This window comes from Camelus dromedarius, chromosome 7 (genome assembly GCF_036321535.1).
Source record: "Camelus dromedarius isolate mCamDro1 chromosome 7, mCamDro1.pat, whole genome shotgun sequence".
In the NCBI taxonomy this organism is placed as follows: Eukaryota; Metazoa; Chordata; class Mammalia; order Artiodactyla; family Camelidae; genus Camelus; species Camelus dromedarius.
In genome coordinates, this window is record NC_087442.1 from 70,609,440 (window position 1) to 70,636,695 (window position 27,256).

The window sequence follows — 27,256 nt, forward strand, 5'->3', positions numbered from 1 at the left end:
TCTCTGGGCAACTTCTTCACTCATGTCTCTCAGTTATTAAATAACAGACCAAGCAGACTGGATGCCTCAACCTCACCATTAAGCAGAGTAAAAGTCCAGGTACTCCCAGAGAGGATAAAGGTATTTCTCAGTTCTGGTTTCCAACTCACAGGCAATGGATTTAGTTTACTTCAGCAAGGATTAGCCTGTGGACCCTGTCTGTGGCCTAAGTCACAGTATCAGTATGATGGGCTGGAGGACTGGAGTTCACCTGTGTGTTTAGGGAAGGAGAAGATACCAGAAAAGGGAAGAAGTGTTGTAGCTTGTAGGACAGACCAGTGAGTACCCAGTCCAGGTAACATGTGTTAAGTCTTTTACATGCATGAGTATAATCTTCCCTCAGAAGAACTCTAATAAGCTAGTGTTAACATCCCGTCTCAAAGATAAGGAAACAGTTTAGAGGTGCTCAGTAATACGGGATTTGAATCCGTTTCCTCACTACTGTAAGACAGAGGTGTCTGCACTGACTACGTACAGGCATGCTCGGGGAACCTCAAAAGACTATCCAGTACCTTAGAGTAAAATATCTGTGTAGGAAACATTTTGTAGGAAAGTAATCATTGAACGTGTTTTTAAAGAGTTGTGGAAGATAAACAGAAAGTTGGAGTAAAGAAAAGAAAAATTGGCTAGAGGAGACATTTAGGTGTGACATCAGCCATGGGTTTTTTTTTTTATCCCTGTTATTAATGGGAAACAGTAACGGAAAGTGTAGAGGAAGAGTATAGAGCAAGGGTTTGTTTCCCAGATCTTCCTTGTCCTGGCTGTTACTCAGATCCCCTCGTTTCTTTCTTAGTGTCCTCACTTGCCAAATGGTAACAGTAATACCTCTTTCATAGAGGTTTTGTAAGCTTTAAAATATATAGCAAAGCTCTTGATAAGAAGGTAGCTCTAAATAAATAGTAGTTACTAATTTGTAGTAAAAGGCAGGAGAAGGGAGTGTTTGTGCAAAGTGTCTTTCAGAGAATCTGCAAGGAGAAAGCTGTTTTCCTAACAGTGGTAACTGGCGTTCGTCTCCATCATGTTGCCGTTTGCAGTGACAGTAGAAAAGCAGTGGGGAGCTGGGACCTTATCAGGCATCAAGGCAGCGGCGCAGAAGTGCACTGGTCGCCATTGTAATCCTCATTGCCAGCCGCCAGCATCGGGGGGAAAAAGGCAGTTTCACTGTAAAATATCCTTGATTAAAAGCAAAGAAGTAATAGTTTTATTGACATTTGACTCATAGGAGAAAAAGGAAGTTTTCCTGCATACGAGAGTAACTTGACCGTTCCTCAAAAAAAGCTCCCATGTGGTTGTTTGAATAGAGAGCTGAAAGAGGAGCTCCCCCCCCTTTTTTTTCCCCAGGAAATGTCATTGGACTGGGAAAAATGAATGAGAGATAACTGATTATTGAAACTTGTGTATTTGGCCACCAGTTTCTCAAAAATCAATTAAGTGAGCTTTTTACTTTGAAGAAAACAACTGAAAGTATTTGTTCCCAATGACAAAATCTGTTTTAGGAAAGTTATATTTATAACTGTGTGGTACTGTATATGTATTATTCTATTTATTACTGTAAGCAAGGCAGCCTCTCAGTAGTAGACTTGTCTGGGGGAATCAGTAATGTTTTTAAGGAAGGTGAATTTTCAGTATTGAACAGTGAAATGTGTCACCACTTGGAAGGTCTGTGTAACGCATATTTTCCAAATGACCAGTGTGTGGTAATGCAAAGTCACAGACAGGTGAGATCCGCATTCAAAGTATATGTAAGATGGTGCACTGGGTTTTAACATAACAGTACAAAAAGTTCGGATTGTGTAAGATTTCATATCAGAACTATCAGGAAATTTCAGGTAAGTAGTCTGTGGTGTGTTAGTCCGGAAAGAAAAGGAATAGATACAATTGCTTGAAAAGACTATTAAGATTCTTCCCTTTTCCAACTGCGTATCTGTATGACTAATGTGTTTCATGTGCCAAAACAGAGTCTTGCAGTGGTTTGAATGTAGAGGCACACTTGTCTTGTGTTAAGTCAAGAGTGACAGCAATTAGTGAGTAGAGAAATCAATGCTGCTGTTTATAAAGTGGGTTGTTTTTTTAATACAGTAACTTCTCATAGAAATGTTAACAGTATCGGTTTATTGTCAGTATTTAATAAATTATTTCAGCGTTTCAGTCTTAATTTGTACATGAACAGTGTGAAACTCCAGCATACAATGATAGTATTGGGAGTAACAGAAGCAGTTATTGAGTACCTGCTGTGCAAAGGTCCAATGCTTGAGACACACAGATGTGCATATAGATACAGACATAGACATATATTCTATAATCCTTAACACTTGGTGTCAAAGTATAGCTCTATAGCTGTGTTACAGAGGTGAGGAAACAGACATCACCAGAAAGTCAGCAGCGTGCAGTTGTCCAGCTATTAAAAAAGAAAAGAAGTATTTTCATTTCCTGTGATGATTGTGTACAATTTTTAAAGTTTAGATTTTCATGTCTAATATCACAATTTTTTTTTGTAGGGATTACTGCAATGACCTTAAAATATCAGAGAATAACACCGAATTTCTTTTAAATTTTAATGAGTTTATAGATAGGAAAACTCCAAACAACCCATCATGTAAGTACGCAGTTATTTGCAACAATCGCTTCGCTGTGGTTGTTTCCAAAGCAGTCAAAGCTGGGTTCAGCCTAGCTTGTGGGTGTGCCGGGTTATGTACTGTTCTGAATGTTTAGTGGTGAAATGTAAGCAAGTGGCCCTTCTTTTTTTCTGCATTAAAGAAGTTTGATTGTATTCTAAAGTAAAAGCAAATATTCTGAGTCAGGTATTAAATGCTTGCTGATGTTTAGATGTAAGTAGGACATGGTTCCCTCTGCTGCTCGCAAATTTAGGAAATTTAATTTGGAATGATCTTTTGAAAGATTTTCATGGCATTATTCTTTCTGCATAGAGGAAAACACATTTTTATCAGTTTACTTATATCGCCCAATGTATTTAAAGAGTTGTAATATGGATAGTATGAAAAGAAAATAGAAATGATACATCACTGAAGGGTTTTCTTTCTTTCAGATTCTATGTTGATCTCACTTAAATCTTAAAAATACGTAGGTATGATAGCGCGTTGTATGAAGTGCATCAAGTTGGAATAGATAAATTGTAGTAATTGGTTTGTAACCATTGTATGTGTCTTTCAGAGAAATGCGTATCATTCATCCTATGAAACTTCATAGAGATGTATGGATTCTTGGTTTTTGAAACAGTTTAAAATCTTAAGTAGGGTAATTTAAGGAAGAGAAAGGTATTAAAAAAGACTATCAGGGAAAATGCGGTGTACATAGGAAATAAGAGGAAAACCGATTGCCTGGGAGAAATTACCTGAGTAAATGTAACTTGGAGGAAAAAAGTACACTTATAAGTGACTTTTTTGTCCTCTTTCTCTTGTTCTTCCTTTCTCCCCTTCCCCCACCGTCCTCCTTCTCCCTGTGTTGTCTGGTCTGTGTAAAAATACAGTGGTTCCTCAGTTGTAAAAAATGCAAATCCCGTCTTAAAGCTGGCTGTGAAACGTGTTTCTCTCATAAGAAGAAATAACTACTTGGTCCCTCTAACAGGAATAAGGTAGTGGCTTTAAAGAGCCACTGCAAGCCTGTCAAGGGCCCCTGAAGTCTGCCCTGATCACGCGTGAACACGCGTGATGTCAGGACTTCCTGCGCACTGTCAGCTCGGTCTGAGCGGAGCATTCAGTGTGATCATTTATTTGCCAGGAGTGAGGAAGGGGCATTTGCAAGACAGAGCTGAGATAATAAGATGACTGACTGTTCCTTTAATTGGATGTGTCTTGTGTCAGAGAAGTATAAATACGTTGTAAAGAAAACACTGTCAGCATTATGGCACTAATTAGCAGTGCTGTTACGTACGTTCCTCAGCCTCTTCCTTCGTTTCAATTATCTTTTTTCTCCCTCTCCTAGAAATCTGTGGAGACTGGATGAAGTGATTATATAACTGTAAAGGGTTGAGAACTTACTGGATTTTTTAATTATGAGAAAGAGCTAATAGCTATAAAAGAATGTATATTGTCCTCTGTTAGGGTTATATACTGTAGATTTCTCTCAGTGACACCTGACTTCATGTTATCAATCATCTGTAAAACTAACTCTAAAAGTAGGTATCAGTGATTGAAAGCTAACAAATGAGAAATTTTTTTGTTTGCTTCAGAAAAGTACTTAATCTGTAAGTAAAGTTACAGGGCACACCTGATGTGTGAAGTAACTTACTGCGCTTCCTACATGTGTGTGCTGTGGAGTTGCTGCCTTCTGCATGTTCACCTTGATTTTTGCAGCCATGTGAAAACAAGCAAGAGTGTGTATGTGTAATATGGGAATCTAGTTAGTGTGTGTAATCAGCTGCAGGGCACAGATTCCGAGATAAATGTTAGGTTTGGAGCACAATCAAAGTACCAGTAAAAGTATGGAATGATGTGAAGTGTGGCTTTATATTACAGAGTAGAATAATGGTCTCTTTTATTTTGTTTTACCTAAAAGGACTTAGGAATTAAAATGTACGAGGTACTATATAAATGGGCTATTGGTAAAGTGATTGTCTCTCGCGCTGTGTAATGTAAAAGGTAGTTCCTAGAATGGATGGAAAGGAAGTGTAAAAAGTGGATTAAAACGACCCTCTGATGTTGGGTTAAAGGTTAAATGAAAGGAAGTGAAATGTTTTCCAGCCGGTCCCACTGCCATCTCTTGTAGTAATACAACATGTAGACCATGTATTTGTTACCTGAATGGAAAGGAAGCGTAACATACATGTGAAGCCTCAGAGGGTACTTATGGGTTATTTCAGAGCAGAGGAGCCAGGCAAAAGGGAGGAGAGCCACGTTTTTTATTTAAGAACGTACCTTAATTGGCCCTTGGTCTTCGGCATCTTTTCCGTCCATTACCTTTGATGTTGGGCCAGGAGGACGGCTTTCTGTTATTCCAGAAACAGCAGCCTGAAGCCTGTGCTCTCTCGTCCGTTGCAGTGGATCCCAGAAGCCAATGTTGGAGTGGCGCTGGTCTGTGATAAGTTATCCTGTGCCTTGCCTTGCCCAGAAAGCAGAAGTCAACTCTGTCATATTATATAGTTTTATGTGTATATATAAAATTACTTATGAAATGATGATGATGTGGCATGTTTATCTTTTTGATGATGTGTGCAGAGTAAGTTGCCTCATGTAGAATCGGGTTTTCCAGTGGGAAGTGTGTCTATATCCTGAAAATGTGAGGAAGAGGAACAGTATGGAAGACGAAGATGAATAGGGTGTATTTCACAGAAGCAGTATTCACTGTGAAGCGCTTCTGAAGTGAGAATGTACGCGGTGTGATTGTCCTCGGTGAAGTGTGGGTGTAATGGAGGTTGTCATTTTCTTGTGGCAGGCAACACGGATTTGATTAACAGAGTCTTGCTGGATGCTGGCTTTACAAATGAACTTGTGCAAAATTATTGGAGTAAGCAGAAAAACATGTAAGTATTTGTTCTTATTAAGAGAAAAGAAATATTATGTCTTTCAGCTTAGCTTTATTCTGGGAAATGTTTGGAAAGTAGGTCTGTTAAATTTTAAGTTGATCATCTGTAATAACAGTTCCTCAAAAGAAGGCATCTTCCAGTTGTTGACTGATTGAATCTTCAGTGGTGGGTGTGTCCGGATTCACATGTGCCGTGACTGAGCCTAACACATACGTCTGGACTGCGTTGTGAATGAGCAAAGGGGTGCTTGTGGTAAAGTAGGGTTTCTAGGGAAAGGTCACCTAGGTCGCCTAGCCTGCTAGGAGCCCTGCCTTCCATACAGGCGAGAGACTGAGAAATCTGACTGTGGTTCTCATTTGCAGTCTCTTCTCCACCCGATTTCCAGTCCGTCAGCAAGTGGTGAAAGTTTTTTGGCCCCAATTGTTTTCATCTCCGTCCTCAAGGTCCTGAGTTTTCATTTGTCAGGACTCACAGCAGCTGGTTTTTGTGCCTTTAGTGCAAGTCACCCCTCTGCACACAGCCGCCAGTCTGTTCTCCATGTAACTCGTACGTGGCCGGAGTCTCAGGTTGCAAGTGACGTTCTCAGTTCAGGACCAAGGGGGTGCAGGCTCCGCAGCGTGGATTTCTGGAGCATCCGTGGGCTGACCATTCTGAAGAAGCTGATACACGGGACTTGCCTGCCTGTTGTGGATCACCCCGTGCCTTATGCTCTGTTACACCACGCGCTCTCTCTCCACTAGCTCTCCGCACACGGACTCTGTGCTTGCACGGGAGGGCTTCCTTCTGGGTCTGTCATCTCTTTTACCTCCTATTCGAGCCTCAAAATGCAACCGTACTGCTGTTTTCTCTGAAATATCTTCCTTAAGCATCCTCCCTGTAACTATTTCTGAAATATTTTACCTATTAAGACATAGTTTGCACCTATGGACATATGTCCTTTGACTTCCTTTATGCTAGGAACTCACTCTATTTCTGTTTGTACAGCCAACAGCTTAAAGTGATATGTTACAGAGAGTGAAGTGAATGAAAATTTCCTCCTTCTGTCTTCTGTTCCAGCAAGGGTGTGAAGGCGCGGTTTGTTGTGACTGATGGTGGGATTACCAGAGTGTATCCTAAAGAGTAAGTTCTAGTAATGTCTGTGTAAAGTAGCATATTACAACAGACTACTGCAAGGATGTGTACGTTACTGTGCCAGGAAGCTGTGCCTCAGAGAAAGTGAGCATTGTCAGTAGATAAAATTGGAGTGGGTTGAAGGTGCTTACATTCTTAAAATACTGCGTTTCTTTCAAAAATGGGATTATGTGACTCTTCAGTGTTTTTTCTGTTGGTGTGTTTGCTTGCCATGCATATTACACAATGTAAGAGATTTTAAGAGGTTTTTGTCTTTGCCAGCATAATCTCGCCTGGTTAAAGAAACATAGCGGTTACTGTCTTTTGGCGATATCTGCGTGGCCCAGCGTTGTGGTCACTGGTTTTTCAATGGTGGTTACTTTCAGAAGAGCCCATGTAGTGGGCCGTGTAGGCTTACCAATATTACCTGACTTGTCAACTGACTTGTTCATAATGACCTGGCTAGTAAACGGCAGGGTAAAGCCAGGAGTCGCGTTTTCCGATCCTTAGTTTCATTGTATGGCGATCTGCTGCTTAGTCACGCGTGTCATGTACACCATCCGTTATTACTGAGCTTTTTAGACGTTCCTGAGATGCAGACGTATCTGTAAAGTTCAGTGATGTGCACGAAGGGAAAAGTATGGTATCACGTAGAGTAAAACATGAAAATGATGAGCCGTTTCCTCCCTAGGGCTGGAGAAAATTGGCAGGAGAACCCGGAAACATATGAGGACAGCTTCTATAAGAGGAGTTTAGATAATGATAACTATGTGTTCACTGCTCCCTACTTTAACAGTAAGTACCACTGTAGAATTCAGCCATCTCAATGACTTTTTTTTGAATGAATTATTGCTACTACCTGCCGTCCACCAAAGCAATGTGTGGTATGTGATTGCTCAGGATACTCAGTATTATGCATATTCCATACGCGTGACGTCGGAAAGGCAGAAGCGTCCGTTCAGTGGAGGAGGTAAGATGCACGCGCAGGAAGTGGCCATCCAGTCAGGTGGAGGCAGGCTGTCTGCGGGCTCGTGTAATGCAGAGAAACACCTGGAGAGAAGGCCGCACTCCACAAGCCGCAAATATGTCAAAGGCTGTGTCATGAGTTTTTTGAAAAGTAGTCAGTTTACCCTCCTTCAGTCAGTGTTAGGGACATACTGTTTATGGAAAATCATAATGGTCTAAATGTTTAAGTAGTCTATTGAGTTCTTTCCCGAAAACTTTCTGAGTTAATTCTTCAACCTCTCTGGGGGTTGGTCTTACTTATCATAATTTTCATAAATGGGGAACCTGAAGGTCAGAATTTCAGTTTTGTCCAGGGACATATATCTGGTGAGACGGAAAGGCAGTGTTGTAAAAGGAAGCTCACTCTTTCCACTTCACGTCAGTAGCCTCCCCAGTATTGTAGCACCTGTCGTGAAGCAGGGATCTGGCGTGCACCCTTTTTATTGGGCAAGTACATGCCGCTAAGGTGAGTCATTTTCATGCCAAAGTCAATTAATGAGAACCAATTCATGGACACTCCAATCAGCCTGGCATATAAAGGAGTAAAAGGGAACAGGAGAGCACACAGTTCTTGATTACAGAGCTATGCTTGAATATCGAAGAAGAACTCTGTGCACCTGTAGGTAGGGAAAGAAATGTAATGGTGTTGTGGTGATCTATATAGGTCTGTTGTCTGTGTTCTCTAGGAAGCGGACCTGGCGCTTATGAATCAGGAATCATGGTAAGCAAAGCTGTAGAAATATACATCCAAGGCAAACTTCTCAAACCTGCAGGTAAGCATATGTATTGTGCATAGTCACATCCCAAATGAAATGTGACCGAATGTTTATATTATACGCTGACAGTGCTTATCAGGAAGGCCATCAGAAAGCTTCAGCCAAAGAGAAGTCAAAGACATTCTAAATTGGAAAATACAAAGAAACACAGTTTGTTACCTATGAGATGGGGGATAAAGTAAACAGTAGTAGTAATGTAGAATCGAGCGATTTGCAAAGTGTGTCTGTGTATGCACTGTTGACACACTGGTATGGAGTGAGCTTAGTATTGTATGTCAAAAATCTAAATGCTGGATTGATGTGGGAAGGCCACTCTAGTAGTCTGCCCTATAAAATATTTCAAATACACAGATGTATGTATGGCCAAAGATGTCAATGTGCCTAAAAAAAAGTAAAAGTGGAAAGGGAAGTGTCCATCATTGGTGGGAAGGAGGTATTACGGCATACCTATACTGTGTATCAGTAGAAAAGAATTCAGTAGGGATCTTTTTTGGTTTTTAAATGTTACAATGAAGTGTGTCGAAAATGAGTTGTTTGGCAAAGGAAAGGCAATGCAGGACACAGAGAAACTCATGTAACTGAGGATCCATGGGAATTAGAGGTGGGCTGGAGTGAGCAGACAGAGCAGAGGTGGAAAAAGGATTGTGTGATGCAGTACTGTGGGAACGGTAAAAGAGAGCAGAGTAGGGAGGGCAGACTGGGAACGTGGGTAAAATGGCCTCTCTGCTCGTGGGGGTGGTTCTGCCTCGAGGCAGTTTCACTGTGTACGTTCAGTGTACCGGTTAGTGTCTGCCACCCTCCTTCCCTTGACCCAGTTGCATGTTTTCTCAGTTAGTGTGGTTGTGTCAGTGGCTCATTTAGGTGCCTGCACTCCCACCCCGTCACCTGCCTCTGTATGTACTCAGTCATTTGCACATCACCCACATTTTTCTAGCACTGGTCAGGGTAGCGAAGCCTCTTAAGGGGCGCGGCTTGAATGACCGTATACTTCTAAGTCTATTCCGGACACCGTTGGTGGCGAATGCAAGTTCGTTTCGAGTCCCTGAGGCATCTTGAGGCCATACAAGGTGGAATGTTGGAGTTTGGAGCTGAGAAAGGTTTCTGGCAGGGACCAGCAAGGTATCAGCCCCTAGGCGTCAAAAGGTCCAGGGGCTAATTGACATTGATCGTCAGGTAGTTAATGTGTTCCTTTTGGTGGTGGTTTTTCGCAGCAGAAAAATTCAGCAAATACATGAGATACTGTTATTTGGGGACCTCAGAGAGAGCAATAGCAGAGGATATGGGGGACGGGTGCGACCCTGGAAGGTTCCAAAGCGTCCTGCTCGGTTACTGTGTCATTCTTTGTATCAGCTTATTGTGTTAGGTCATTGGCTAGGCTGTAGCCAAGGAAGAAAGTGCATATAAAGGAAGTGTGTTTAATAGTGTGAGAGCTGTCGGCAGTACTTCTTATGGAAGCCCCAAGGAAGAGATCTCTGTAATGAACAGTATATTCAACCCAAATGCAGCGCTGTTAAATGAAGTCCCTAAATTATATAGCAAAAATTATGTCGTACTAAGTGTAACTGTGGCCTGTAACGTGAGTTGGAATCAACTGTTCGAGGCATATCTGAGAGCGAATAGTCTTGTTGTCTGTGTAGTCTCAGGAAAGTTGCATCTGCCAGCTCAGGAGTTTTCAAATGTGAGAGGAAACATAAGCGAAAAATGTTGCTACATTGTAAAAATGTATGTGTCTGGTTTTCTGTGCATTTTTTTTCAGTTGTTGGAATTAAAATTGACATAAATTCCTGGATAGAGAATTTCACCAAAACATCCATCAGGGATCCGGTAAGATAATTTCGGGTTTTTTTAGGCTTATGTTACAGTTACTAATCTCAACATGGCAATGTTACACAGCGGCAAAATAAATGGCCGGTGCTGCTGTATTGAAGCAGAGCTATGAATTTCAGGTTTTCGGAGGCTTTTTGTTTAAAGTAGTCAAGTAATAAATCATAAAAGAGAAATATGTCATTGCAATTATTTTAGAATGTTAGAATAAAATGCTGCTGGTGGACATTTTTTAATTTGTCATGATAAAGGTATTACCTTTTTTATTATGGACTGTAATGATGTAAGCGAAATTGTTGCAATCCATTCTAAAGAAAAAGTGGGGTAATAACCGTATTTTTGTCTTTCAGTGTGCTGGTCCCGTTTGTGACTGTAAAAGAAACAGTGATGTAAGAGAACTCTGAAAAATGGAATTTGTAACTGCAAATGTGCCTTGTGTTACTCTTGGGAAGACTTTAATTGTATCAGTGATGCAGAAATTGTTAATTGAGTGCTGAGAAATATAGCTAAGAGGTGGAGGGATTAGCTTCTAATTAGTAATTGTAATAAGAGGAGTATTTAAAAGTAGGGATGCAGTATGAGAGGGTTTAAAAAAGCCATATCAGCACGGACTGTATTCTCTTCAGTCTCCATGGTGTTAGAGTGTTTTGTACGTCTTTACCTGTCACTCGGTACCTGAGTCGAGGTTATGGCAGAAGCATGCTTCGCGGTTATCGACGCAGTCGTCCCTCATCTTTGTGCCGTATTTGAATTGGCTCCTACTGTGTCTGTAGCGGTGAGGGAGTCTTCCAACTGAAACTTGGAATTATAGTTTGACTTGCCTGGGTTGGATTTTGCATTGTGTTCTGTGCTTACCATTTCTGTTCCAGAAGTTGAGAGAGCAAACGTGAACCTTGTGCAAAGGTGAAGGTGCTCTAGGAATGGGCGTAGATCAGTTATGCCAAGAATGAATGAGAGTGATGTATTTCAGTGGTTTCCTCCCCTCCTTCTGTGTGTGTCTCTATATGTCCCCAGGAAGCAGGAATTTCATATCTTTGTATCACTTCTAGTCATGTGAAATCGTGTAGTATTTTAGTAGCATGTGTGTTACAAAGACCATGCTGTAGTTGGTTTTAGAGCCAAGGTTTTTAAGAAGCTCACTGCCTATGTGGAAAGTAGAATGCACTCAGGCCTCGCCTCTGAGAAAAATGGTTTTAATAGTGATTCTGTGCAATGAGAAGGAGTAACCTGATTCCTGTATGTGTAACCATGAGTGAAGTCGGGCAGGGATGTATCTTATAGTTCAGGATGAAATACTGCGTTTCCTCAGTGGCATGTTTTGTCACGCTTTCTGCTGTTACGTCTCAAAGTATTCAACGTAATGGTTGTAATAGACAAGAGTGTGAGTCACCTTGTGCTGCTGCTGTGTTTTGAAAGTCTGTGATGGACAGTGGCCAAAATGGACTTGTTTTTTAATGTTTTGGTCATAATCCTAAGTCTATGTTTAAAGTAAAGTAAAGTAGAATAATAGTATATCATTAAATAGTTTTGGTCTATCCAATGTGCTGGATCAGTGAGATGAGCTTAGAGTAGCAGACAGATTGTTTCAGATTAGGTTTTATGACTGGTGCAGAGTGAGGTGAGCGTTGTAACTGGCTGGATGGGGGTGGAGTTTCAAGTGCTGAGGTTTCACAGGAATCTGAGTGACCGAAATGTGTTTCCTCAGAATCTGTAGGCTTCGGAGAAGATGGAATGAATAAAGCTGTCTGTCTCCTGTTTGTAATGCTGTAGTCATCTACGTAGGTGGAGTAGCGATGCTGTACAGTTCTAAGAGCGTTCCTGAAAATATGTTCATTGTTGGTTTTGTTTCAACAGGTCATGGACTGTGTAATTCTGGATGATGGTGGGTTTCTTTTGATGGCCAATCATGACGATTATACCAACCAGGTATGAACCTAAAGAGGGAAGAAGTAGGTTTTCCAAAGTGTGTTTCTCTGATCAAAAGTACAACAGTCCTTACTGCCACTATGAACACTGATCCTGTAATTACTTCATGTAATGTTAGCCATAAGGAGAAGCATTCAGAGTGTATTTTCCCTTGTGTTTGTTATTAGAATGTATTTCCTGGTACTAACAGTTACCTGTAATACAGTTGGCTGAGGAGTGCAAAAGGGGAAGAGGATTGTCGCTTGGATCTTCCAGAAATGTAGACATTGTTCAGACGGTAATCAGTTGACAGTGTGTATGTGAATACGTGGGTGGTTTGAAGCAAAGTGGCAGCCTCCAAATTGTCAAAGCGGCCGCACAGAGGATAGGTAGGTCATACGGGATGGTCCACAGAGTGGAAGTACTTACCGGGAAACTTGATTCTGAATCTGCACGTCTGGCTTGTCTTTGAAAGAGGAAAAGAAGTCTCTCAACAACACTGGTCTGTTTCCAAAGTGAGTGACAGTGATTATGGGTTGGAGTGGAGGCACTCGAGGCGGTCCCTGCGGTAGAGACTCACAGCAGTTGATCGCTGCCTCCAAGGGTCTTTGCGTAGGTTTTCCCATTTCTCTCATTGTGATGATACTTTTGCGTTCCTCAGGAGGCCTTGGGTTGTGACTTACTGCTTAGTGTAGTGTGCATCCCTTCCACAGGTGGCATGTGGGGAACACCAAATGTCAGTGGACTTCTGTGAGGGTGCAGTGCTGGTTTATTGCCGAGCTTGGTTTTAAGCTCCTGAGCAGATTTCCTTCAGTGTGTTCATGTTATTTCTTTTCATTGCAGCGGTGAAGGTGTTAGTTAATATGTGGCCTAAATGTGAACCTTAATCTCCTTTTTTTTCCTTCATTAGATTGGAAGATTTTTTGGAGAGATTGATCCAAGTTTGATGAGACACCTGGTGAATATATCCGTGTATGCTTTTAACAAGTCCTATGATTATCAGTCAGTGTGTGAGCCCGGTGCCGCCCCGAAGCAAGGAGCAGGGCATCGCTCAGCATATGTGGTCAGTAGGAGCCCCCCCCCCCCCCCCACCTCGACCCGGGGCCGTGCGTCTCAGAGGGACAGGCTGTGTAGATGCGCGTAATGACTGTCACGTTGTGTTTTATAGCCATCAGTGGCAGACGTGTTACACATTGGCTGGTGGGCCACGGCTGCTGCCTGGTAAGTCAAATTGTATTTTTGTTGGTAATGATAGAAACATGTTGTGTAGTAAGGAGGTTGATGAAACGATGGATTTAGTGACATGGAAATCGGTAATCAGAAACGACTTGTATTCGTTGAGTATGGCACATAGTGGTTCCCTTATGTGAGGAATGACTGATCAAGTGACCACTGTCCACCTGTTGTAAGTATGTAGGTGTTTGTTTATAGGAAAGCAATGTTACACTTATGCAAACTTCAGCCTTTTTGGGGACTGTTTCCTGTGAGCCTGTTGAAACTGTTGTCATTCTGTTTGTGTCTTTGAAGTATGGTGAATTTTAAATGTTAAGTAAGTATGTAGATGTTTTGAGCAGTTACTGTGTATCGCCCTCGGCATCAAGGTAGATGTCTTCATCGATCAAAGTCCCAACATGAGGACTCACCCCTGTACCTCGGTACTTTTCACATAAAGGCCAGCGGTGATATAGAGGCATCACGGTCCCGAAAGGGATCAAAGTCTTTCTTTACAGTAGTCCTACGCCTGTTGCCTATGCCCTGCAACCTCTGGAAATGCAGCGTTGAAACTTTGTATTGAGGTACTGTGGAAAGTTTGGGAGATCACATATGTGATTGTGTGGTTCTAGTTAGTCCAGTAACTCACTCAGTCAGTCATTCTCCTGCTGTGTGTGGATCCCGCCGTCCCTCCCTCCCTCCGGGAGCGGTGCCCTGCCGTACTGTCTAAGCTCTGTTCCAGGTAGATTCCCCCATAGCAGTCCTTTGCCGTTGAGGCTGTTACAGGTAAAAGTAAATGATTATTTAATTTTATGAAAGTAGCAAAGACTGTACAGTAGGAATGCAGTTATTTTCTGGAGAACAGTGAGAAATAGTGCTTTCTGTTGTGAGGGTGAGATTTATATGTGACTGTATGTAGGTTTTCTATATCCCATAGTCTTCCTGAAGTATGTGATTGTCATCACATTTTCTGGCCACAGCATCCCTCCTTGCCAGTGTCCTCTCTGCCTCCTTTTTTTTTTTCTTCCAAGTACATTCAGTTCCAGGGGAGACCTTGCTAATATGTGGCTCAAGTGTCATTGGCTGTGGAGCAGCAATGTCCCCCATGTCCTCTACGTAACGTATTCTGTCATGAGAGCAACATTGTGTATGTATGTATAGAGAGAGTCTGTATCGTAAGTAGTCAACCCCGTGGCACGAAGTCATTTGTGTTTTTTGTTTGTTTGTTTGTTTGTCGTACACTGCAGAGTTGTAAAGTAAAGTAAGGAGGAAATCCTGAATGAAAGCTAGGCCCTGAGATGATGAGTCTTGTTTGTGTTAGAGTTGTCCGTCCTCCTTACTCTCATTGCAGTGTAGGCACGTTGCCACGTATGTGTCCCTTACCTGGTGTTAAGCATGTCTGACTGCGTGGTTTGTTTTACAGAAAGAGACATGTGAAATGTGTTGTACAGTGTAGGGAATCCTTTGCCAGGTCTCAGTTTGTTTGTTTTCAAAAGGAGAGAAATGAAATATGTGTGTATGTGGATATGCAAAAATAGTCAGGTTTGTATTGGTTAGTTTAGAAGGGACAAAAGATGTAGATGGCTATCAATAATTAATTATTCATGTTTAAAATTAAAATTTAGGTCTATTCTACAGCAGTTTCTGTTGAGTCTGACGTTTCCACGACTTCTGGAGGCAGGTATGTTATGCTCAGGTACTGTCATAACTGGGGAAAAGTTTTTATTGGGTATGTAGAGGTCAACACCCAGAACGAGTCAGCGTGTGTGTGTGCGTGCGCGTGCGTGCATAAGAGAGAGATCGTCTATGTGCCTGTTTTGGAAGTTTAAATCTTTTGGTCCAAACCGTCTGTCTGAATGCTTTGGAAAGCATCCTAGGTCACAGTGGCCCCTGTGTTGTCGTCATTGGGCATCTGTCCGTCATTCAGGGGTTGCTGCTGCTCACACCGTGGGGAGGTGCCCATCCGCCCTCCCTCCTGCAGTCGTTGTGCGTCCCTAGAAGGGAGGGCTGTGGAGAGTGGCTAGAGGGTGCCGTCGTGACGGTGGTGTGTGTTTGTTTTCACCACAGTTGAGATGGAAGAGGATGACTTCACGGCCTCGCTGTCAAAGCAGAGTTGCATTACTGAGCAAACACAGTATTTCTTCGATAATGACAGTAAATCCTTCAGTGGCGTATTAGACTGTGGCAACTGTTCCAGGTAAGTTGTTCCGTCATCGTTGGACTACTCTTGTGTGACTCAGAAGTTGTGTTTGTGTGTATAGTGTGTGGCGAGAAAAATGGGTCCTGTTGTACTAGGCTGAGGTGGAAGGCAGTCAGGAAGCTGTACTCTCCTGTCCACTGTAGTGCTTCATTATGGGATCGAGGTAAGTGGACCCTGTCTTAGGCAGAACGTTGGGAGAGTCTATTATATTGTCTGTGTAAGAAAGATTTCTCTCTCTGAGGTAGAGATGGATAGAATGTCCCATCTAAGGTTTGGAACTGTTTTTTGAAGCTACGTTAGAATCCAAAGAGATGATTGACTGACTGATAGCTACTTGTTTGCATGCAGTTGCTGAAGAGGTGCAGAAAATGATCGTCTCGGGTAGGAGGTGGTTTTACGTGTCGTGCTCGCTGGAATGTGAAATTGGATGCAGGTGTGGCTGGAAGCTGAAAGAACTGGGAGGAAATATTTCCTTTTGTCCAGGTGAATGTGAGTCATGAGTATCCTTCAGGTATCTTAGGAATCTTTTGGAAGAGATGGAGAAGTTAATTTTGTTGCAAGGACAGCGAGGAGAAAGGCAAGGTGGAGATGTGTGTTTGAAGTTGTGAGAGCAAAGGGCTCCTCCGTGTCGTGAGATCTCTGAGAGCTGAGCAGGAAGACACAGCTTACAGGGAGCAGACATGGGAGTGTGTGTGTGTGTGTGTGTGTGTGTGTGTGTGTGTGTGTGTGTGTGTGTGTGTAGCAACTGAGGACAGCGTATTTTAGGGGAAGTGTTGTCCGAGAGCAGAGGAAAGGCGAGGAGGTAAGGGGATTTGAGCAAGTCGGTCAAAGGACTGGACCAGTGGGCAGCTCGGGATCTGGGGAATCTGAGCGTCGTGGGGAACTGCGCATCTTTTCTGGGAGGGATGCAGAGAAGCTGGGGTGAGTGGTGGGGAGAGTCGGTCAGTGTGGCTGAACGGCTGAGTGTGTGCCGTCAACGTCCGTGTGCAAGGCTGGGAGGGCACGGGTCTGGCACGTAGTCAGGAGAAGCAGCTCGTAGTGCGTAGAGAGTGGCGTGTCGGCCTGTCGCCTTCAGGAAAGGGTTGTTGCGCAGGTCACAAGTACCTCAGGGGGAGCTGAGCGTCCTTTGGCCTGTTTGTTTGTTAGTTACCATTAAGTGAGGTCCCGGGAGAGCCGTGTGAGCCTTTCACGCTGGCTGGCTGACTGACTGCAGTGCAGTGTAGTGTGACGTGAAGCTGCATGTGAGAAACATGCCGAGGGGAACTGCAGTTTCCGGGAGTCAGTCAGTCAGTCAATCAAATCAATCACTGTACGCTTGTGTGCAAGGGCCAGTGCCAGAAAGAGAGCGTATCCTCCTTCTTCTTTGGGAAATAAATGAACCCTCCGTGACGGGTCTCCATTGTTGTCTCGGTTGCGGGAGAAGGTGGAAGGCAGCACGAGACGGGGTGAGCCCTGCAAGGAGCGTGCGGCCCTCGATTCCGTGCGCTTTTGTGTGGTCCCAATGTAGTCGTGACCAGGCCCGCAGATGGCCTGTGCTTCAGTCATGGTAGCTTACATTTCAGGTGCTCCGCAGCCTCAGGCAGGAAACCGTGTGCTCTCCGTGCTTGGTGCAGAAAGCAGACAGACAGTGGCTCCGCGCGCACAGGAAGTGTGGCGGGCGGCGCAGGTGTGGCCGTCGCTGGGCCGTGCGGAGCCACGTGTGTGCGCCTGGTTGTGTTCGCAGCAAAGGGAGGCAGCTTTGGCGCGTGGTCAGTGGTCAGGAAGACAGACAGACAGACAGGTTGTAACGATGAAAGCGGAGTATGACATAGTACCTATGTTGCCATGAGAACTGTCCGTGAAGACAGACAGAAAGATTAGACTGAAAAGATATGTTGCCATGTTGGTAGTATGCACGTGAGAGCGAGGAGACGAGATGTCCATGGTGGTAAATAATGTGGGGGCATCTGTGTCCTCTGAAGTGAGTGAGTTGAGTGACTCCCATTGCATTTTAGTGTTTGTGTGGATGAGGCTGTTGTGTTTTAAAAAAGGTCCTATGTTCTTTCCTGTGCCGTATGTGAAATTCATGGCCAGGTGTTTTTTCACCAAATATTGTCTGTGATTGATTGATTGATTGATTGTAAAAGAAAAAGAAAGAGACATTTTCTGTTGTGTTGCAGAATTTTTCACGTGGAGAAGCTGATGAATACCAACCTAATATTCATCATGGTTGAGAGCAAGGGGACCTGTCCCTGTGACACGCGGCTCCTCATACAAGCGGAGCAGACCTGTATCCTTTGACACTGAGGGGTGTGGCCCGGGAAGGCGGCCTGAAGCTGTGCCGTTGTATCTTGCCACCTCGGTCCTGCTCATCCCTTAGAGGAGTGTAGGTGGGCTGAGGTCACCTCCCAGAGGTAGAGTGGACCCCCTGACGGCAAGCTTGCCTCGGACGTCAGGTTGGACGATGCTGCACAGGCCCCGGGAGAAGGGGCGAGGTTTCTGCGTCCCCTTGGGAGGCTCGGTGGCCCGAATGATGCAGGTGGGCAAGTGGCTGGGGAAATGGCCTGAGCCAGCTGGGAGGGGCCCTGGGCCTGGGTGTGACGGCGATCGGGGAGTGGGGCTGGGCTTGTGCCAGTGATGCCGGGGGCGTGCGTGGGTGGATCTTATAGGCCGTGCCGAGGGAGGGAGCTCTCCCTCTTCTCAGTCAGTCAGTCCATCAGCTCACTCACGTGCAGCCTAGAAGTAAGGGAGTGGTGTGGGTAGGAAGGTGGCAGAGCCCCTCATGCAACATGGAGTTGAGTTGAATGTGGCATAGACTTGCCAGGGAGTATCTATCAATCATCAATCAATCAATCAGTGAATCAGGCAGCCCTCACAGGGGAAGGTGGTCCTGTCGCATTGGCGCAGCTGTAACGGGGAAAGTGCGTCCCGTGGTTAATGTGCTGGCAGACAGCGCCGGGACTCAGCGGGCAGTGCGGGCAGAGGGGTGTCTGGGCTGCCTATTGTTGGGTGTGTAGCCTTGTTGTTGCTGGAAGGGAAAACGGTCATCATCACCTGTGTTTTGTGCAGAGGGGTGTCCGTAGGAAGACATGGGTACTTATGTGTTCCTTCCTAGGAGGCGGCCAGGTCCTCCCTCAGGCTGCTGCCCGTACGAGTGACGCGGTCTTCTTCTCTGTGTCATTGGTATGTTTCACCCACTTGGATTGCGGAGATGATTGATAGATAGATAGATAAAATAAAAGATAAGATAGTTTAGTTAGTTGGTTAGTTAGTTATTGTGGACTGAGTCGGGGCCAGTGAGCACGCTGAGCCCGGTAAAGGTAAAGAGGGGTCGTTCTCGTGACAGAGGCCCCCTGGTCTCTCGGGGGAGTGCTGCTGCTGGCTGGGTTCCGTAAATCTGGTTGATTGATTGATTGGATAGTATGTGAACTGGTTGTGTTTGTTTGTTAGTTAGATTAGACGGGAGAGTCACGGCCTCGGGATGTGTTGTTTACCTTGGGAAGTGAGTACACTGGCTTGGGGTGTGGGGGAAGCGTGACTTCCACGTTCCTTAACTAGTGTCTGTCTGTCTGTAGCTGATGGTCCTGATCCTTGTGATATGGTGAAGCAGCCCAGATACCGAAAAGGGCCTGATGTGTGCTTTGATAATAACATCTTGGTAAGAAAGACAGACCAAACGTCTGTCGTAGTAAAATGTGTAACTAACTAACTAACTAAACTAAAGTAAAGTAAGGCACTCACTCAGTGGTTGGTGTGTAGAGGAATGTGTGTTTGTTTGTTAGGAGAGAGTGCAATGGTAACTAACTAACTGCAAGAGAAGATAAACTGCAAGAGAAGATAATGTGGTAAGCATAGTGTGTGTGTGTGTGTGTTTGTCAGTAACACGGTGTACTTGCAGGGAGGTAGGTGAATGTTTGTTTTATGTCAGTATGTATGTGTGTATGTATGTTTGTTTCATTTCATGGGTAGCGCAGGCCTAACAAGCAAACGAAGAAAATAACAAACCAACAAACAAACAAACAGAACAGAAGAGCCAAAGAAACTTGCTTCCTCTCTGTGTTTGTTTGTGTTTCTCACAGACAGACATTGTACTTTTTACTTTACTTTACTGTCTGTCATTCAGACACAACTCTGAGCAGTTTGAGTGAGTGAGTCAAGGTCCCAAGTCTGTTTATTGATTTTCAAGCGTCTGTAATCAATAGTCAGTCAGTCAGTCACTGGTCGTCAATGTTACTAATGGTGTGTGTGTGTGCGAGTTGAGTTGAGTTGCGCATGTGCATGTGTATTGCAATGTGGATGATGTGTTCATTTATTTCGTTTTATTTATTAAAGTAAAGTAAGTGAGGCAGGTAAAGTAGAGTATAGTATATAGTTAATATAGTATAGTATAGTATGTGAGTAGTTTTTGGTGTAAGAAGGTAGGTAGGTGGTGAATGAATGCACTGAAGGGTAGGGTCAAGAAACAGCTGGTTTCACTGTATTTATTTCTTTGGCAGTTTTGCTTGGTTTGTACACGGTTTCTAATTCTGTCAGTCAGTCACTTATTAGCTGTGTGCATGATGTGTGTCACCTGTGATGATAAGGTGCATAGTGTGTGTGTGTTGGGAAGTGAAGTAGAGCAAGTTGGTAGCAGAAGGTGAAGGTGGTGGGAAGTGTGGAAAGCGTCAGTCAGTCATGCATGCATGTTGTGTGAAAAGGCCTGGCAGGTTTACTGGAGGTGAGGTGCCGTACTCTGGTAAGCAGTGGTTGGACGTGGGCTTCTCTGTAACAAAGAAAGAAAAGTGGTATTTATTTTTTGAATTAGAGGCTGGAGGAAAAGTTCTCCTTAGGTAGGTAGTTTGTTCAGTTAGTTAGGAGAAGTGACTGACATATTGCAAGTGAAATTGTTCTCTGTAAATGCTCATCTGCAGGAAGTCGGCTTTGAAGAGAAAGCAGGCCCGTGGTGGTGAATGTGGATGGATGTATGTGCAGAGGTGGCTGCTGTGCTGGTGGCCCAGGTGGCCAGGGGAGCTGCATGTGTTCAAGAGGAGTAAGGTGTTTGTTTGTTTTTGGGAGACAGACATTGTGTGATTGGTTTGATTGATTGATATCTATCTATGTAATCTATGTATCAATCAATCAATCTATATGTATGTATGTGCAAACAAACAAAAGAGAGAGTGTGCAAGGGAGAGGTGGAGCAGAGGGGAAGCAGGCTTAAGAAGGAACAGGTTGTCAGTGAGAAGTGACGGTTACCTCCGTCTGTCTGTCTGTCAGGAGTGTGTGTTTGTTTGTTTGTGTGTTTTTGTATTATTTGAGTATGTGTGTCTCTGTCCGTGGCGTGGGTGAAATAAATAGTGTCGAGTTAGTTGTAGGCAGGGTTTTTGTTGTTCCTGTTACTGTGCAGTTTGGTAGGTATGTGTGTGGAAGGGAAATCCAGGTGTGAGGACTGCACCTGTGGTATGGACTGCACCTTTGGGGGGGTCTGCCCAAGGGACAGCGTTCCTTGGAGAAAGGTGTCCGTGGGCCTGAGGGTGGTGTAGTGCGCCAGTGGGAAACAAACGAGCAAAGAAAGAAAGAGCCAAGCAAGCCAGGAAGTACGCAAGCAAACAAGTCCTCTGATGGAACTGCAGCAGTATGTGGAGAAGTCTTGTGTTGTTGGAGCAAAATGGCTGTCTGTAACATAGGAGAGGAGTGTATTCTCTGGATCAAGGCATGAGGAAGGTGGGTGTGTGTGTGAGAGCACGTGAGCCAAGTGTCTGTCTGGAGTCCAAGTTGCTGCAGGAAAAGTAAGGAAGTCAGTCAGTCAGGAAGTATACCTTGGGTTGTGTGTGAAAAAGTAAAGTAAAGGAAGGTAAAGTAAGAAGTAAAGATAGGTAGGTAGGTAGATAGATGGATATAGATGATAGATTAGATTAGTTGATGGATGATTGATTGATTGTCTGTCTGTCAGTCAGTCATGCACTGTGCGGGGCCCGAGGAGCAGTGGGTAGGTAGGAAGCGAGCAACCTTGTATGCAGGTTTGGAGTGCTGTGCTTGCTGAGAGCGAGCAAGTCAAGTCGCTGTTGTGGGGCCTGATTGAAGGCGCACAGGCGGGAGGGGCCGAGGGCAGAGAAGAGGGAGTGAAGGGACGTACAGAAAGAAAGAAGTAAGGGAAGAAAGAATGAGGAGAGCAGTGTGTACGGATGTGTGTGCCTGTGTGCGGAGTGCAGTGTTATGAGCAGCGGGGGGAAGAGAGAGAGCGATGAGCCGAGATGAAGTATGAGGAAGCTGGACGGCTGCACAGGGGTGTGCAGGGCGGGCCCCCCCCCCCACGGGGCGCTGGACGGCGCGGCAGCAACAATCACTGTGCTGTCTGCGCCGTCCAGCAATCACTGTGCTTCAGTCACACGTGCGGTGTCCGACAAGACAAGACACAGACAGACAGACACACACACCTGCACAGATGATAGATTAGATAGACACATTGATTGATTGATTGCACCTACCAGCACACACACCCCCTCAAAAAAGTAACAGTTAGTTACTTATTTTAGTTTACTTAGTTACTTTAGTTTCCTTTACATTACATTACTCACTAACTTTACTTACTTACTTACTCACTCACCCTCTACATACAATCCTACTGAGAACCACGGCTCCAGGGCTCCTCCTCCCCGTCCTGACCACTGACTGACAGACAGACACATTACATTCACTTGACAGACACAAATGGAGACGTCCCATATGCCTTATCCCCTTGGACTGGACCCACTCCTCCCAGCAGGGACGCTCACACAACTATGTGCGCGCCAGCCTGACATCTGTCTGTCAGTCAGTCACACAGACGACAAACAAACCGACAGACACCTATAGAAGAGGGAGCTGAGCTTGTGCTCAGTACCAGCGGAGGCAACAGCTGCCCTCAGAGCTTCACAAACAAACACCACAGTGTCACTAACTTACTAATTAATTAACTAACAAACAACCTACCTACCTCAGCTCCGGGACCAAAACACTGCCACACAGGAGGGCTCCCATTTGCCTCTATACACACACACACACCAAACCCACTGCCACCCACAGACCACTTCCCTCTGAAACAAACAGACACAGACACACAAAGAAAGCCGTCTGACTGAATGACTGACAGGCAGTGGCACAACCCCGACCCCCGGGACACCTGACTAGGACAGAAGGCAAGCCCAACGCCCCATCACTCCATAACCCTAACTCACTCACTCACTCTCTCACTCCGCACAGCAACATCCATTTCGGAGGGAACTAACTATGCCCACGTTCCCCCTGAGCCACAAACCGATTTGCACTGAACTCCAAGCACCCACATTTCAAGACTCTCTCACCCCAAAGATGCGCCCCCAAAGATCTAAGCACTGACAGCCTAACGGGTTTGGCATCCACTGGGGCCCAAAAAACAAACACACAAAACAAGCACCCACCTCCTCTTCACAGACTGACTCCAACGAACTCACTCACCCTGCCAAGCCTCCCACAGCTCAGGGAGGACACAGCAGACAGAAATGCCGCACCCCACAGCAGCTGCCCTTGGGCCCTCCGGCCACTCACCCTGCAGACAGGAGAAGGCGCACATACACATCCTCCGACTCACTCACTCACTCCAGGCACTGGTGGCTCCTGCAGAGAAGCCTGTGCACACCTCGGGCATCCCAGCTTCCAGGGCGGCTGCACTACACACACAGCCTTCACGGCAGGGCTGCACACCCCAGCAGGCCTGGCATCCACCGGCACCACAGGACCCATTTCTCACCCGCCTGGCCCCTCAGGGCCCCGCACAGACGGACGAGAGGCACGCACCCATCTCTCACTCCTTCCTTCCCTGAAAGGTATCTATCTACCTGTCTATCCATCTATCTATCTGCTACCTTTAAACGCTGCTGCCCTCACGGCCAACCTCCCATCAGCCTGCATCAACGTGCTGAGTGACGTCACTGTGACACGCACAAGGACAGGTGCTGCCACCCCCTCACCTAGTGAACACCAACAACGAAAACCTCCATTCCACTAAGCGAGGCGGCTATTTTCCCTATTGCACAGCAACCAACAAACAAACACCTAGCATCAAGGACAAGCAAGACAAGGGAAAACAGACTTGCCAAGAGAAGGCCACATTCCACACACCAACCTCAACAAGACAAGACACACAACACTGCCGGAAAGGGAGAAAAAAAGATTCCTAACCAGGGTTCATAAACAAACAAACAAACAAACAAACATGGTCACCCAGCTCAGGGGAGCCGTGCACACACTACAGGACTACCTCCTCAAGGAAACATAGAGCACCACCACACAGACATCAGAGACCTAAAGGACACAGTCACAGCTTAGAAATCCTACTTACTTACTTACAGAGACACTCATGCAGCAGACTGCATGCGGCAGGAACAAGTATTCAGCTCAACACCAGGCCACTGAAGCATCCAAACCAAGAGCAAAAAGACTGAAAACAACACAACCCATACATACCACGATTTGGAACACTTTCCTGCACACCCACATTTATTGCACCACTGCTCTCACGGAAGCAACCGACATGTCCCTCTACTAACGACCAGATAAGCACCACAAACACGACTTTTGACTTGACACACACACACACGAAACTTGGCCAACAGGAAACAACAGAGCATGGTGTGAACTGCCCCAACGTGGGTGCGCCTGCACCGCACGGGGCTAGGGAGCCTCCCTCACACACAGCACTCATGCTCCACATCCCCCCTGCGTGGAATCCACACAGCCACACTCACTCAGGAAACCAGAATACATAGCAACTACAAGGGACTCATGAGCACCGGACAGGACTGAGACGGCTCCACAGGACTCCCTCACACCGACGAGCGACCCTGCCCTGGAGAGCTACCGCGCCGCCCACCCAACGCAGACGACACTACTGCACAACGCTGACGCTGGCTAGCACGCTGCGGATTGCTTACTCCAACTATTTATTAGACACAAACAAACAAAAGACAAGACAGACACTCATACAACCTCATAGAACTGCTGATGACCGCTACCTGGGCGATCACAGCATAACACATATGTGTATCCCCTCACCATGTTCACCTTCCATTTACTCGTGGGACCTTTCCACTCTTCCAGTCACCGGCACAGGGCAGAGCTTACTTACACACACACAGGATCCCTGCAAGCTCGCGTCTCTGTGCCATCTAACAAACAGAGCCGACCTCACAGACACAGAGAGCAGACTGCTGACAACCACGGTACTGCCGAGGGTGTGAGGCACACGGGCTGCGCAGCTGGCACACACTTCCTGCCGTAAGAGCCGTACGTTCCGGAGCTCCACAGCTCACTTCCTGCACTTCCTCACTACGACCGCGTCACGCACTGCACAGTTCCTCCGACACTACATCGTACAGGTTCTCACCACAAAACACACATCGGCCTTTGGACACCTAAGACCGCTGTCCACCCCTTCCAGGCTGGGCCTCGTTGCGCAGCACACACATGCACTACACCCACATGCTGCCGTCCTCACACCTCCCACAACATGTCCCTGACCTCCCAATACATGTGGAAAACACAAACAAACAGACCCACACAACCATGCATGGCAGTCCCATGATCACAAGTGCAAAAGACACGGAGAGAATCTTCACAGCAGCAACTGCACATCATCAACTTCCTACACAGAAAGGAGCCTCCATGGTCCACAGCATCTTTCCAGCACCCTGCACGGCCCTACACGACGCTGCACAACACAGTCACATGACTGACAGACAGCCAGGCCTGCCCGCCGACCATACCCACCAACCTGTCCCTCAGGACACAAGGAGAATGACTGACAGACTTCTGCAGGCAGCAAAAACCTGACACATGGAGCACCACTTACGGACCTGGCCGTATACGAAATGCTTAAGACAGACACTCCTTTAGGCAACACCAAAATAGTAGTAACAACTAACGGGCAAACATAACAGCATACCTCTCACTGGCACAGGTAAATCTACTCCTATTTCACACACTACTGTCCTGACGGCAGACTACGCACTTCTATATCCAGTATGAAAGCTCCAGCACACATGCAGCAAAACTCTCTATCTATGTAATCTATCTCTCTATCTATCTACCCATCCATCCATCCATCCATCCTACCACACTCAGCACACACAGACTACAAACATGTCAGCTAGGGCCTCACAGCCATAAACCACGGAGGGCGAGAGCAACAGTGCAGAGCTTCAGCATGCATTTGACCTTGTGTTGTGCCAAACAGAAAACCAACTCCTGTACACGCCAAACTGCTTTCCCCAGGCCACCTAGCAGCCCCCCAGCCACCGTCTACATCAAACATACAAACGAGGAACAAATAGGGCTCTCTGCACGCCACCATAGACAGTCCTCACACGACACATGCAAACAAACAACAGGAACACACACAGAGCAAAGACACTTCAAAAGTACTTGAACACACTTTAAACTCCACTAGGAACTCACCTACTGTCTGTCTATCAATCAGAAACTCATTTACAAGCCTATGGACTACACTTGCCACTCCCACGGCACAGATAGGCCCACTGACACAAAAGATACCACTACATGCCACGTACCAGTACATCCCATCTACATTTCAGCCTTAACGACACACACAGACTGTCATGGCAACATACACTCCGTGAACATGGAAATGAACAAAACGCTGACACAGGCGCACACACGGACAAAGCCGACTCCAACACAAACACTATTACACCACACACAGTTCATTCCAAACTCATAAACGCCCCATCCAACACACGCATCTGCATTCTCACGTGTTACTGCACCCATCACAGCACCCACACAGACACATACAACACATACAGCACTCGCAGGGAAACACACAGACAAGACAACATCACATCAGTACCGTCGCAGCTCATTGCCCCACTCTCACCAATGGGCAGATCATCCTGAGAAAAAGACAAGTTCACAGCCACAAACACCGCCATTACGACCAAAAACACACCTCGCAAATGAACGAGCTACATTTATATCTGTCTATCTCACCGATGTCACACAGCCCAATGCTAGAGGAAGGCAGAAAACACACATCACAGCACAATACCATGCATGACCCATGACAGCCAGCGCACCAGATCACTACATCTAGGTGCTCCTCTTTTACCACCACGGCAACACAGAGGACCGCTACCTACGCTCACCAACAAAGAAAAAAGCCGTGACCCCAAATAAGACCCAAAACGACAGAGGACCTGTTACAGTTGACACAGAGGCACCAAAGATCGTAACAGACCGCTGTGACACTTCCTATACCAACACATTGAACCACCTCGGAGACGTGGACAAACCCTAGAAACACCCCCGTCACCACTGAATCCTTCAAACATAGCTACTCTGTGAACTGACCACGTACCACTGAGAACATCGCATCACTGATCAAAAACCTCCCACCAACCATCCATGACCAGACAACTTCACTGCTGAATTCCGCCAAAGATTCAAAGCCTACTTAATACCTGTCCTTCCAACCTCTGCCAAAAAATAGGAGGACCGAACACTCCCCAGTACATTTCCCTAGGCCACCCTCCGTCCCCTTCCACCACAGGCCACAGCCCTACACGACAATGGCTGTGACGTGCCCATGATACAACGGCCAGTGTTCCTTTCTTTGCTAACCGGGCTGCTTTCACACAGGAGCCTAAACAACTGTCTGTCTTCCAAGGTTTTAAGAGCCACTTCAGAACTGTGCAAATACAATGCTCACTT

At 45.6% G+C, this 27,256-nt stretch overlaps 1 protein-coding gene and 1 long non-coding RNA gene across 12 annotated transcripts in view; one reads left to right on the forward strand and one right to left on the reverse strand.

The window, feature by feature from the left end:
• CACNA2D1 (calcium voltage-gated channel auxiliary subunit alpha2delta 1) overlaps positions 1-27,256 on the forward strand; it is a 425,079-nt gene that overhangs the window by 389,202 nt on the left and 8,621 nt on the right. For all 6 annotated transcript variants that reach the window (XM_064487623.1, XM_064487624.1, XM_064487625.1 and 3 more), the window contains 14 exons: positions 2,538-2,635; positions 5,431-5,518; positions 6,578-6,640; positions 7,323-7,426; positions 8,323-8,409; positions 10,169-10,236; positions 10,587-10,625; positions 12,091-12,162; positions 13,052-13,204; positions 13,310-13,362; positions 14,979-15,034; positions 15,421-15,550; positions 17,713-17,822; positions 19,108-19,190. In XM_064487623.1, the coding sequence (XP_064343693.1) occupies positions 2,538-2,635; positions 5,431-5,518; positions 6,578-6,640; positions 7,323-7,426; positions 8,323-8,409; positions 10,169-10,236; positions 10,587-10,625; positions 12,091-12,162; positions 13,052-13,204; positions 13,310-13,362; positions 14,979-15,034; positions 15,421-15,550; positions 17,713-17,822; positions 19,108-19,190 (1,204 nt within the window). The remainder of the gene's footprint in view (positions 1-2,537; positions 2,636-5,430; positions 5,519-6,577; positions 6,641-7,322; positions 7,427-8,322; positions 8,410-10,168; positions 10,237-10,586; positions 10,626-12,090; positions 12,163-13,051; positions 13,205-13,309; positions 13,363-14,978; positions 15,035-15,420; positions 15,551-17,712; positions 17,823-19,107; positions 19,191-27,256) is intronic.
• The window catches only part of LOC135321709 (uncharacterized), a 45,841-nt gene that overhangs the window by 8,956 nt on the left and 9,629 nt on the right, over positions 1-27,256 (reverse strand). For 3 of the 6 annotated variants that reach the window (XR_010381719.1, XR_010381715.1, XR_010381717.1), the window contains exon 2: positions 4,914-20,294. This is a non-coding gene — a long non-coding RNA (uncharacterized LOC135321709). Of the gene's footprint in view, positions 1-4,913; positions 20,295-24,583; positions 25,179-27,256 lie in introns of those variants that run through there. The other 3 variants (XR_010381720.1, XR_010381718.1, XR_010381716.1) reach the window with 3 other exon arrangements.